At 38.3% G+C, this 14410-nt stretch overlaps 1 protein-coding gene across 3 annotated transcripts in view; it reads left to right on the forward strand.

Annotated features, from left to right (window-relative positions):
• Window positions 1–14410, forward strand: part of Lrch3 (leucine rich repeats and calponin homology domain containing 3) — a 122429-nt gene that overhangs the window by 57606 nt on the left and 50413 nt on the right. For all 3 annotated transcript variants that reach the window (XM_017799493.2, XM_029566167.1, XM_029566168.1), the window contains exons 5-8: window positions 5648–5784; window positions 6839–6948; window positions 12754–12847; window positions 14167–14287. In XM_017799493.2, the coding sequence (XP_017654982.1) occupies window positions 5648–5784; window positions 6839–6948; window positions 12754–12847; window positions 14167–14287 (462 nt within the window). The remainder of the gene's footprint in view (window positions 1–5647; window positions 5785–6838; window positions 6949–12753; window positions 12848–14166; window positions 14288–14410) is intronic.

Raw genomic sequence — 14410 nt, forward strand, 5'->3', positions numbered from 1 at the left:
AGAATCAAGAAACCAGATGACCCCATTAAAAGATGGGCTAAAGATCCAAACAGAGAGTTCTCAAAGGAAGAAATAAAGATGGCTAAGAAAACATCTCAAAAAGTGTTCAACATCATTAGTAATTAGGGAAATACAAATTAAAACTGCCCTAAGGTATCACCTTACCCCAATCAGACTGACTAGGATCAAGAGAACAATGATACCAAATGTTGGCGAGGATGTGGAGAAAGGGGAACACTCATTCACTGCTGGTGGGATTGCAAACTCATGCAGCCTTTATGGAAAACAATGTGGAGAACTCTTAAAAAACTAAAAATGAACCTACCATATGACCCCTTTATACCACTCCTTGGCATATACCCAAACGACTCTTCATGGTTGTAGAGACACTTGTACAACCATGTTTGTTGCTGTTCATTTCACAATAGCTGAGAGATGGAAGCAACCTAAGTGTCCCTCAACTGATGAGTGGTTAACAAAAATGTGGTATATTTACACAATGGAGTTCTAGTCAGCAGTAAAGAAAGATGAAATAATGAAATTTGCAGGTAAATGGATGGATCTAGAAACTGTTATACTAAGTGAAGAAACATAGACTCAGAAAAATAAATGACGTATGTTCTCCCTCATATGTGGCTCCTAGCACCAAATCCTTTTAAATTCCAGGTCCTTTTAATAAGATGATGCTATACAGCAGTCCCTTTTGCATGAAACAATTACCATCATCATGACTTCAGCTGAGCCTGATCGCTAAACATAGACACAATTGGGCTTGTCGATGGTTGTGCTCATTCATTAAAGGGGTGCCAAGCAGGATCACTGGACCCTCACCTGAATATCCAGCCACTCTTCCCAGCCAACTAGTCCAGCCTTGGAAGACAAAAGAAAAATGAGGAAGAACCTAATAGAGAGATGCTTTTGGAAGCCCTTGTCAAGAAACTCCAATGGACTCTCATATGAACATTTGAAAATTGCCCTGTTCTTTTTTTAATTCCCGTCTAGAACTTGTAATGCTAATTACTCTTGCCTTTACTTCTCCTTCACCTCTCCCATTCATGATTCGAGGAATTTCTTCTCCCCTTAGAGACAAAAGTTATGTAATTTTGGAGTCTTTTAGATAGACCCACTGAAGGGGTACTCCAGTTGCCTCACCCTGCGCCCCTGTTCAGCATGGAAGAAGCCAGAGCAGTCGGCGTCCCTATTCCATATTGGCAATTTGGGTAACCCCTTCAGAGGATGGCGTGGTAAGAATAGGAGGTAAGAATTGGCCGGGCAGTTAGGGTAAAAAGACCCCAAAGAAATGTAGCCAGTTTGTTGGCAAAAAGTCAAAATGTCCTTGGACCTGTTAGCAACACACTCTGTTCCAAGGCCAAAAATGTCAAAAGTATTTGAGGGCTTGTATCTAATCCTTAAAAGATTTTAGGGTTACCTCTTCAGAGGAGGGAATGTTGGAGGGGAGGGAGTGGGCATGGATTTGATCAAAACACCTTATATGCATGTATGAAATTCTCACCGTTTTTGTGAAAATTAAAAAAAAAAAAAAAAAAGGTGGACTGGGAGGAGATTTGTAAGTTTGAGGCCAGCCTGGGACCTTGTGTTCAAAAAGACAGAGAGACAGACAAGGGCTATATAATTCTGTGATAGAGTGTTTCGCTAGCTTGTTCAAGGTCTGAAGTTCAATCCCCAGTACCAGCAAAACAATAGCAAAAATTTCTTCATTGAAAAATTTTGATTGGTAATTGTTGATCAAGTGATTCCATCTTTAGATCCTGTTGACTAATGAACTATTGTAGTTGACAGTTCTGGGGAGTGGCATTGGGAATTTTTAGTAAGCATGACTATTGGGAGAAATGCAATACGTTTGATAAAGGGATAGTTTGATAAAGGGATAGTGTAATAAAAATCATTCCTGCGAGCTGAGCGTGATGGCGCAAGTCTTTAATCCCAGCACTCTGGAGGCAGAGGCAGGCAGATCTCTATAAGTTTGAGGCCAGTCTGGTCTACATAGTGAGTTCCAGGCCAGCTGGGGCTACTGGAAGACCCTGTTTCAAAAAAAAGACCCCCCCCCCAAGAATCATTCCTTCAATGAGCACTGACTTTTAGACTTTGAAAAGAAAGAAAAAATAAATGGAGTTTGAACTGATCTTTTTAATCCTTCACAGGAAAAGTTTAAACAAAGTCTAATTAAGGATGTGAAGGTATAATCATAGATGAACAGCTGTACTAGAAGACTGTTTATTGTAGGCAGACTGTAATTAAATATTATCAATCGTTCACAAATAGAAATTCAGAAAAGAGGGGCTTGGAGAGATGGCTCAGCAGCTAAGAGAACTGGCTGCTGTTGCAGAGGAACTGGGTTCAAATCATAGCACCCACATGGTAGCTAATAACCATCCTAACTCCAGTTCCAGGGGATCCAACATCCTCTTCTGACCTCTGTGAGCATTGCACAACATGGGTGCACTTACAAACATGTAGGCAATACATTCATACACATTTAAAAAATTTTTTAAAAAGAAATTCAGAAAAGGAAAGGCTATAAATGAAAGTGAAAATGAAGACGTTTTTGATCTTTTTGAGTCAGGGTCTCCCTGTATCCCCAGCTGACCTGATATCCTCAGGCTGGCCTTGAATTCACAGAGATCCAGACTGTGTTTTTATTTCATTTGGTCATGGAAATTTTCTTATATCTGAACTCTATGTGTTTAGCATCCAGCTACCAGAATGATCTGCTTGTGATGACTCTTATTTTATACATACCATCACCCTAATCTTATAGATTAATCCAAAGAAAATTCTAGAAAACAATTCATAAACATATCAGAATTTGTATCTAAAAAAATAAGGAATCAGTTATGTATTGGCGTTTTCTTGTAATCCTAGCACTGGGAAGCTAGAGTCAGGAAGATCAAGAGTCTGAGGTTTGCCTGGGCTATTTAGTGAGACCCTGTCTCAAAAACAAACAGAGAAGAAAAAGCCAACAACAACAATAAAAAGAAAGTTAAATCTTGAGAAAATATTTTTATAGCAGTGGTTTTCTAGATTCTATAAAATATGACATAATTTAGAATAAATGTTAACTAATGATGCTTTTGCTTTCACTGTGAAGTCTAAACATTTATACCAGTTTGATCCAGTAAATACTTAGTTCTAACAACATTTGACATTTTGAATCTCAAGTAAACCCTTAAGAAAATTATTTCCCCATTTACCTGTAGGCATTTGTCACCATACATTGCCCAACAATCCCAGCCTTTCTCTCTAAACTTGTCCAGTAACCCTCACGCCTTTTGCCTTTAGGGCTTTCCTAATTTCCTCTTGGTTTTTGTCACCAACTCAGGTTGGTGATGGAAACTCTCAGGAAATCCAGGCTTATGACATATGTTCTAATTCAAAATATATTCTCTCTTTCCCTTTCCTTCTTTCTCTCTCTCTCTCTCTCTCTCTCTCTCTCTCTCTCTCTCTGTGTGTGTCTCTCTCTCTCTCCTCCCCCCCTTCAGTACTAAGAATTTAACAGGGTTTTATGCACACTAGACAGGCTTCTATTTACTAAGCTATGTCCCCATTTCATTTATTTTAGTTAGTTAATTAGTTATTTCCATTCTGAAACAGAGTCTGACTTGACCCGGCAGTCCTAAAAGTCTCAGTCTCCCTGCCTTGACTCCCAAGTGGCTGGGATTATACCCACCCACCCACTTACAACACTAGCCCTCAAATTCTCTCTAGGATCATCCCTTTCCTCAGGAACCACTCACTATAGTTTATCTTAGAGGCTTGCTTATATAGTAAGATTACTAACATGAAATCCCTTAGTGAAAACATTGAAGTGTGCCTGTGTGTGTGTGTATGTGTGTGTTTATTTTTGTTTTGTTTTTGTTGGTTGATTGGTTTGAGACAGGCTGTCCTAGTATATAGCCTTACCTCAAATTCACAGTCCTCTTGCCTTACACCTTATGAGTGCTGGGATTGCAGGTGAGTGCCACCACACCCAGTAATATTGAGGTCTTGATGCAAATATGATGCCGTCTCTCATCTCATTCCTTTGTGACCAACTTTTTCTGTTGGGAAGATTTGAAGCCCTTCCCTTTATTCCTGTTCACTGAACTTTGATAATGTGCCACAGTGTGGGTTTTAACTCTGGATCCTCACCAAACTTGATAATTTCCTTTTTCCTGGTTTTTCTGTTTTGTTTTGTTTTTTTCAAATTTAATTTGATGCTTTGGATTTTCTCACTGCTTTTATTATTTCTTTCTTTGTCATTATGTTACCTTTAGTAAAATAGTTCAAACCATTCTTAAATTTTAAGTTTCAGAAATTCATTCTGAATTTTTAGTCTTGCCATTATACTTTTCTAAAATGCCTAATTACTCTGTGATGATTTGACATGACTTTTTAATGGTTGGGTATCTTGTTTCTCTGAAATTAAAGATACTCTAGCTTTTCAAATTTCCTTCTCCTCCCATACAATTACTTATTTCTTCTAAGTTCTTCTTAAAAATTAGTATGGTGGCGCACGGCTTTGATCCCAGCACTCCAGCACTCGGGAGACAGAGACAGGTGGATGTCTGTGAGTTTAAGGACAGCTTGGTCTACATAGTGAGTTCCAGGACAGCTGGGGCTACAGGGAGACCCTGTCTCCAAAAAAAAAAATTAGTTGGTTCATTTTTATTTCTGTCTTAGATGTTTTTGGAAACCCCTAAAGTTTTGTGGATCATATATCAGGTATAAACAGCATAACAGTCATTCTGAATGTATTGTGCAGAAATTGTTGAAGGGTAATTAAGCAACAGACTGCATGTTTTATTAGGGCAGCTTATCAGTATCTAAGGGGCTTTTTTAATGGGACTGTGTGGTTTCTCCAGAGAAAGCTGTGGCATCTCTTCTATAGTGTTTGTATTTCTAACTACTGGCATTCAGAACTGGATAAAATGGGGTAGGTGGAAGGTGGACTTGCCATTAGTGTATTGACACATCCTCCATTTTCAAATGGTGACTAATCCTCACTTTCTATTGAACCTTGCTTCCTAAATTCAGAGCCTTTTCATATAATTTAATTAGAGAATAACCTGCTAGCTCCTATAGCAATTGAAGATGGGGCATGCCCCAGCTTGTAAATTGGAACTGGAGATACGGGCATCTAATTTTAGCTATTTATAAAGACTGTCACCTAGGGGTTGGAGAGATGGCTCAGTGGTTAAGAGCACTGGCTGCTCTTGCAGAGGACCCGGGTTCAATTCCCAGCACCCACATGGTGGCTAACAACTGCCTGTAACTCCAGTTCCAGGGGAATCCGATGCCTTCCTCTGCCCTCTGTGGGGCATTATATGATACAGGTGCACTTACATACATGCAGGCAAAACACTCATGCATATTTTAAAAAGGGAAAAAAAAGACTGTCATCTAGTTTTTCTGTTATAATTTTCTGTAATGGTCTCTAGCTTCTGAGAGCCAATGGGTGGGGGTTAAATTGCTTGATTTTTATTAGCATGCCTCCTATCTGTAGACACATTTTATGACATATCAGTCACCAAGAATAGATGTAAATAACTATTTGAATCTACCACATTTAACCGGAAACTCCTGTAAAAAGAAAATGTGCAGTTTTAAAATGTCATTAATTGTTCACTTCCATTTTACCTCCATGCAGAGCTGGCAGAGTTGCCTTTGATACGGTTAGACTTCTCATGCAATAAAATTACAGCAATCCCTGTTTGTTATCGGAACCTCAGGCACCTACAGATGATCACCCTAGATAACAATCCGCTACAGTCACCTCCTGCACAGGTAAACTATCAGTGAAATATGTTATGGATGACGTTTAGTTCTGTGCATTTATCTTTCTATTAGAAAGTTCTTTTTAAAAAATTTATACACATTCTTTAGAAGCCTTGAATAAATGGGATGGAAGAAAGATGATGTTTCCAAAAACATTTTTCCTCTCACTGATTTGGCACTTTGGTATGTATGTTTGTGAGTGTTCGTGTATGTGCTAGAGGTTGATGTCAGATGGCTTTCTTAGTCGCTCTCTACCTTACTGTGGTTTTTTTTGTTGTTGTTTGGGGATTTTATTTTGTTTGATTTTTTTTTTTTTTTTTTTTTTGATTTAAGAATAACAATTATACCACCTTAAAATAGTTATCATAATAATATTTCACTGTATTTGAACAGTTCTTCATGATAGCTCTTATCCTTAACGGTAATTATTTTTTGCTCCGTTATTATTTATTGATTGTTTATGTATATGAGTATATTGCCTGCATGTATGTGAGTATACTTGTGTCATGCCTCAGAGGCCAGAAGTGGGTGTTGGATACCCCTAGAACTTAGCCGCCATGTGGGTGCTGGGACTCGAACCTGGGTCCTCTGCAAGAGCATCCAGTGCTCTTAACTGCTGAGCCATCTCTCTAGTCCCAGAGCTGGAGGTCAGAGGACCACTTCTTTGAGTCCATTCTCTCCTTCCATCTTTGGATTCTGGGGATAATATTGCCAAGCCATCTCACAAGCCCTTACTCTGCAGTTTTTTAATGATTTTATGTAAGTTTATGGCAGTCATTATGACTGTGCATAACTAATCACTGTGTTAAATTTACTTGGTATTGTAATAGTGTTTATAATTGTAAATTATTTCTTTTACTTAAACTTTCTAGTAGCTAAAAGATAAAAACCTAAAATAAACACTAAGCCAGATGATATGTTTTTTTTTTAATCATTACCCTACATATTTAACAAAGATGCCTTCAAGACCCAATTTGTATTACATAAAAAGCTAGTTATGATAAAAGGACATCTATATTTCAAATGAGTAATAATTTGGTTGCATTTATGTTATTTTATTTAGATATGTATAAAAGGTAAAATCCACATATTTAAATACCTGAACATACAAGCTTGTAAGATTGCTCCAGATCTGCCAGAGTATGAAAGGAGACCCTTGGGTTTTGGCTCCTGGTAAGTATGTGCTATTCCTTTGTCATAGTACATCACAACGGAATCAAATAAGCTAAATCTTTAAATTGGTTTAATGTTTGTCTGAAGGAAGCAGCACTCTATTCTCAGAATGTGTGCATTAAATGTGAATTAATTACAGGGATCTGAGAAAGTACAGTTCTACATCAGGCTCTCTCAATTTGGGTACTATTGACATTGTCATCCAGACAATTCTTTGTTATGAGAGGCTATCCTCTATACTGTGGAACAACTAGTAGTATCCCTGGCCTCTACCTACTGAATGCCAGTGCCACCTTTCCAGTGTAACATACATACTTAAATGTCTCCAGATACTGCATATAAACTTAGCTGTACTACTTAAAAAATTTCTGACTTACAGCAAGTCATTTGAATATTTTGAGTTTTATTTCCTTCAGGAGAGTGAAGAAGGATTGGATATACTGACTATTAACATCACTTCAAGATCTTTTAGTCTATGAAACCCTCAAGTACATACATGTGACTTGTAAGATCATACTTGGCATTTCCAGCTGTGTGGAGCAATTTTAAGTATAAGAATTAAATTTAAAATGGGCAATATGGATATCCCAGTAAAGATGCAGTAATGCTCATGACCTTTACTCAACATAGAGCTTCTCAGACTTCGATTCGGAACCTGTCACATTTTGCTAAAACCACAGTCCAATCAGCTTGCTTTTCAGTTTTGTAACCTAAACCATATAAATAAATTTCCATGTGGTTTCTGTAGTCAAGCATTTCTATGGTATATCAAACATGTATGTATCATTTTTAGAAAAGGAAAATATATTATAATTTAGTTTCTATCATAAATGTTTAAAAGAAAATGCTTGAATGTTTTATATTATAAAGGTGTACTCTCAAGCTATCTGAAAATTTCACTTACATAGAACATGATTTATTGGGTAAACAGAGTATTACTCTTTGGGCCTTGCCTTCTATCCTTTGCCACAGATGGTGTCTTCACTCTGGTATTCCTCACTCAACTGAGTAGGTGGCATACACAGTAATTATTCCACAGATAACAATTGAATGAAAAAAAAAGCATTTGGCTGGGCATGGTGGCGCATGCCTTTAGTCCCAGCACTCGGGAGGCAGAGGCAGGCGGATCTCTGTGAGTTCAAGGCCAGCCTGGTCTACATAGTGAGTTCAGGTTAGCTGGGACTACAAGGAGACCCTGTCTCAAAAAGACAAAAAAAAAAAGCATTTATTTAATTATACAATATTTCCTCCAGGCTTTCCTCTGCTTAAAGTCATCGGAAAGAACTTTGTAGTGTCAGTCGAGGTTTTTTAGTGTGGCTGTTACATTGAATACTTAGGTAGACTGAGTTTGAAATACTAGCTCCCACCTCTACTTAAACATAGAGTAATAAAGATTTTAGGATATTTATACAACAAAGAAAATGAAAATCATACCTCCAAACCATTCCTGCTGAGAGCATCCTCAGTTCTGATGGTTAACAGATGGTTTTAGCTCTGAGAGGACCAAAGTAGGTAAAGGATGTTAAGGACCTAAAAGATAAGGTTTGGACAGATGGTGAAGATGAGTTTGATAATGTGCTAGAGCTAAGCCTCTTGTAGAAGGAAGATTTTGATTATGATGTGACTCAGACCATTATTGCAGGAGGTTTTCGTTTCACATTTTCCTCATTTTCTTTTTTCTCCAAATTCAGTTAATTGCTTATAATATGGAAACTCTTGTTAGTGATGGGCAAAAGGCTTTTTTTTCTGTTTTAAGTTTTCATTAAAAACATTTTATCTGCTAGGCGTGGTGATATTCACCTTTGATCCCAGCACTCAGGAGGCAGATGCAGGTGGATCTCTGTGAGATCAAGTGCAGTCTGGTCTACATAGTGAGTTCCAGGCCAGCTGGGGCTACAGGGAGATCCTGTCTAAAAAAAGACCCCCCCCCAAAAAAAAATTCTTTTAGCCTATACTCTTACAAGATGTACAACAGATGAAAAGTAGACTTTTATTTCGTGTATACTAATTAATTTTCCCTGTTGGAGTTAGTAATCCTTGGTAAGGAAAAACTTCCCTGTCCTGAAATAGCAGAGTAGGAACATCTAACTGCTACTGTTACATTTGAAGTTTAAGATAGTTAATTGATGGTGAATGCCAGCTGTGTGTATTTGAAGATCATTTGATGAGACTAAATAATGGATAGTGAGCTTTGATTGAGGGTTCATATACTATTTGCAGAACCTGTTTCTCTGTGACCTGTTGCTTAGTCCTGAGGCAGACCTAATTTTGGGTGGGAAGTATTGTAGTCCTTGTGTTATTTTAAAATATATGTTAATTATCCTAAAAGAATATCTTTGGGGATGGGGAGATGGCTCAATCTGCAAAGTGCTTGCCACACAAACTTGAGGGCCTGAGTTCAGATTCCCGGCACCCATGTAAAATGCTGGGCCTCTAATCCCAGTGCTGGGAGGCAAAGACAGACAGATGGATCCCTAGAGCTTGCTAGTCAGCCAAATCAGTGAGTGCCATGTTCCATGAAAGACACTGTCTCAAAAACTAAGGTAGAGCGTGATCAAGGAAGACACTGCTGTTGACCTCTGGCCTCACAAGCATATATAAAAGGATATCCTGCTGATTTGCGATCAGCAACATTTTCTGAGAACACAGAGACAGTGATAGCTATAAAAGTAATAAATTATGCTTCACCTAAATTAAGAGTATCTACTCATACAAAGAAAATGTATATAGCCTGGGAGAAAATATTCATAAAACATATGAATGTTAGCCAACTTGTATCCAAAAAAAAATTGATTCTCAGTAACATGATGCTGAGAAATAAAACCCTACCTAGCTCAAAGAATATGTGATTCCATTTTTGTAAGTTCTAGAATATGCTGTGCTAATTATATTAATTTTCTTTTTTCAACATAATAAATTGTCATAATCTTTATAGACGAGCAACAAAAAAATGTTTGTCTTAAAATTCTCATGAACAGGCTAAATCAGGACCGGGCTCCTTCCTGTGAGTTCTGTGTCGGATCCTTTTTCTAGCCATTTCTACCTTGTAGAGACTGTCTACAGTCTGTGGTTCATGGCCCCTTCTTTCATCTTCAGACCAGTATCATAATACACTAAAGTTGTGTCTCCTTTCACTTTTAAGAAGCCTTTTGATTTCAGTAGACTAATCACCCTATTTTAAAATTATCTTTCGTGTGTGTGTGTGTGTGTGTGTGTGTGTGTGTGTGTGTATTGCCTGCATGTATGTGAGTGCACCCATGTTGTGCAATGCTGTGAAGGTCAGAAGAGGGCTTCCAATTCCCCTGGAACTGGAGTTAAGGATGGTTCAAAGCCGCCATGTGGGGGCTGGGAATCAAACCCAGGTCCTCTGCAAGAACAGTCAATGCTCTTAACCGTTGAGCCATGTCTCCAACCCTAAAATTATCTTTTTTTTAATCAGTATTATTATTTGCAGCCTTAATTCCTATTGCCATGTAAGGCAATACGCAAGTTTCAGTAGTTCATAGTTAGGGCCCATTCATTGTTCAGCCTCCACACTAATTTCAGATAAACAAGAAGCAGAAAAATCCTCAGCAGTGGTTGTCCACAAGAAGCACACAATAACAAAGTGACAAGAACTAACAAGGGAGGGATGAGTGGAAACTGGCAGAACAGAAATGTGCTCTGCCATGAGAGAGGCACAAACATAGCCGCCTTTCAAAATTATACCACCAAGATGTGTGTATTTAAATCTATGTGAATTTTATCTGGAAAAAAGTATTATTAAGCCAGGTATGGTAGCACACACCTTTAGTCCCAGCACTCAGGAGGCAGAGGCAGGTGGATCTTTGTGAGTTCAAAGCCAGCCTGGTCTACATAATGAGCTCCCAGGCCAACTAGGGCTAAAGGGAGACCTTGTCTCAAAAACAAAAAGTATTATTAAAAGTGAAAACAAACACAGGCTTGGTGGTGCCTGCTTTTATTCCCAGTACACTGGAGGCAGAAGCAGGGGACTGTCTGTGAAACAGGCCAGCCTGGTTTACATAGTGAGTTCCAGACCAGCCCAGGCTCCATGATGAGACTGGCCTAGCATGTAAAGGCCCTTACTTGACCTGAGTTCAATCCCTGGGACCCACATGGTAAAGGGAACTGGCTCCCACAAGTTGTCCTCTGACCTCCAAATATGCAATGAGGTGTACACCACACACACACAAACAAAACCAACAAAGAAACTTCATAACTGAACCACACTGGAGATCAAAAGATACAAAAGAGGGCTAGAGAGGTGGCTCCTCAGTTAAGAGCACTTGCTGCTCTTACAGAGCACTGGAGTTCAGTTCCCAGCACCCACATGGCGACTCACAACCACCTGTAACTCCAGTTCCAGGAGATCCAATGCCCTCTTCTGGCTTCTGAGAGCTACTACATGCATGTGGTACACATACATTTTTTTAAATCTTTAAAAAAATTGAAAATAGAAAAAGAAACAGAAGGTACTTTCTTGAGAGCAATGGAACCTTCAATAAAAGAGACCACAATCTAGACCACAAATCAAGTCTTATCAAATACAAAAGAATCTTAATAACCTTATAGCTTATCAGATCATAGTGTAGAAAAAGCAAAAAAAAAAAAAAAGCAATACTTCTGGAAAACTGTAGAAGCTACATAAGTACGCAGAGATAGAACAGTACACCCCTGAATGATTGAGTCACTGAAGAAAGCAAGGAGGAGATTTAAAAATTCCCAGAGTCAAATGAAAATGAAATTACAGCATGTCAGAACCCCTAGGATACAGCTGAGGCAGTTGTATGAAGAAAGTTTATAGTTCACATAAAAAGAAATCAGACACATCTCAAATACCCTAATTATGCACTGCAAATCCCGAAAAAACAATAACCCAGGCTCCAAAGCAGAAGATGGCAAGACATAATAAAGCGGTTAAGATTTAAACAAGATTGACAAACCCCTGCCAGTCTAACTGAAAGAAAGAGAACACCCAAAATAACAAATTGAGAGATGAAAAAGAGGCCATCACTACAGATTCCAACAAAATACAGAGTATTCCTAGGGTATATTAAAAAAAAAAAACTAGAAAATCAAATGGATAAATTCCTAGACACATACAGCATACCAAAATTAAATTTAAAGACATTAAAACACTAATAAGGTTTTAAAACTTCCCAACAACAACAAAAAAAGTCCAAAACCACGTAGATTCACTGCAAAATTCTACCAAACCTTCAAAGAAGTACTAGCGCTAATGTCTCTGGAACAGTTGCATTAAATACCAAACTCATTCTGTGAAGCCAGTGTTAACACTGATACTACTGCGAGGAAGGGAGGGAGGGAGAGGGAGGGAGGATCATGAAACTACACAATGGTCGTTGTGGGGAGGAACAGACCATAAGGGAGATGGGAAACAGAGAGGAGTGGAGAACAAGTGATAAGAAAGCTGGAAGGACAGGACTGGAGAGACGGCTCAACTATTACGAGCACTGGCTGCTCTTGCAGAGGTCCTTGGTTTGGTTCCTAGCACCCACATGGTGGCTAACATCTAGCCATAACTCCAGTTCTAGAGGATCCAACTCCCTCTTCTGGCCTCTTCAGGGCATTGTGTGGCACAGATACATCTACCTACATGCAAGCAATATACTCATACACATAAAAATAATAAAATATTTTTTTTTAATTTCAAAGAACGCTCACTTAGCTCTATGATTTATGTGACTGAGTGCCATGAGGATACTTCTTAATAAAATTTTAACTGGTTATTTCAAGTATTAATTATTAAACTGCATAGTAAGAGCTACTGCTTTCTTTGGCCAGCCATGAAGACCTGTACCCAAGTCGTCCTTATGGAGCCCTTGATTCAGGTTTCAATAGTGTGGACAGTGGTGATAAGAGGTGGTCAGGGAATGAGGTAAGTGGTTCTTCTGTTCATATATTATAACTCCTAATTTAGAAAATAATAAGATTATTAAAAAAAGGAAATGCCTAAATTGGATTTAATTTCTTATTACATAAAATAGAGAAACATCTAGGAAAGGGCAAAAATCCCAACATAGTTCTACCACCTCAAAGTTCTATACTGTTTCTTTTACTAGCTTTTTATTACCGTGTCTAATTTAAGTAGATATTCTGGAAAGTCAAATAGGAGTTGAGTTGGTTAAAACTGAAAGCTGTTTCGTTGTAGCATCATATGTCTATAATCCCAGCTTTTAGGAGGAGAAGGCAGGTGGACTGGGGTGTTTAAAGATAGTTCGACCTACATAGTTCCATAACATCTTGGGCTACACTGTCTCAAACAAACAAAACAGTAACCAAAACCTTGACACCTAGAATTTAAGGAGCTGGATGATCTGGACAGAGGTGGTAGAAAGGATGCTGGAAGCTGGTGAGTAAGTAAATAGGGTGTAACTCATGGGTAAAAAGATTGGAACCTGGGCTTCTAATGTTAGCTCAGTCGTAGAGCTCTTGCCTAGCCATGTGCAAGGACCTGGCCTCAGTCCCCAGTTCACAGAAGGTGGGGGAAACGGGAAACGGCATGACGGGACCACAGCTCAGTGAAGTTTATTCACATGCTCAAAATTATATTGGTTTTGGTTTTGATTAATGAATAGAATTATGTTTTCTACTTTTTAAAATTATCAAGGTATGGCCAGGTATGGTGGCTCGTGCCTTTAATCCCAACACTTTGGCGGGTGAATCTCTGGTCTACATTAGAGAGTTCCAGGCCAATCAGTGCTACATGGGACCCTGTCTCAAAAACCAAAAATAAAAATAAAAAAATTACTACGGTATATTTTAGCTATTATTTAAATTATTAAACCTTTGTTAGAGGGACTAGTGACAGTTTATTGTTTCATTATGACTTCAAAACAAAATTATAACAATCCATTTGTAACTGTAATTACTAATGTGTGTGTGGAGGTGACTATGTATATGAGGGGGGCTGTGTACATACAGATTTATATATGTAGCTCATTTAAATCCATGTGTGCACTTATAATCATAAATATCCTTTTGTTCTTTTTGTTAATTGTGGTAGTTTACCATTTAAAGTAAACATTTCAGTTGCAATAAATATATTGACATTGTATATATACACCATGTTCACTATCAATTTCCAAAACATTTTTGCTATTTCTTCTTATATGTAAATTTTAGATTATATAATACCCATATTTTAAACATGTTGTCCAAAATTGTAAGTTGTTTTTAATATTTCTACTGTTTAAGCCTACAGATGAATTTTCAGATTTGTCCCTTCGAGTAGCGGAGATTACTAAAGAACAAAGACTGCGAAGAGAAAGCCAGTACCAGGAGAACCGCAGCACCGTGGTGGTGACAAATGGCGGAGGTAGACATAATTCTGACACATCTAAAGTGGTTTTTTTTGAGACAGGGTCTTCCTGTAGCCCCAGCTGTCCTGGAAATCACTACGTAGACCAGGCTGGTCTTGAAGGCACAGAGATCCGCCTGC

Source organism: Nannospalax galili, unplaced genomic scaffold (assembly GCF_000622305.1).
Source record: "Nannospalax galili isolate Female #2095 unplaced genomic scaffold, S.galili_v1.0 scaffold598, whole genome shotgun sequence".
In the NCBI taxonomy this organism is placed as follows: Eukaryota; Metazoa; Chordata; class Mammalia; order Rodentia; family Spalacidae; genus Nannospalax; species Nannospalax galili.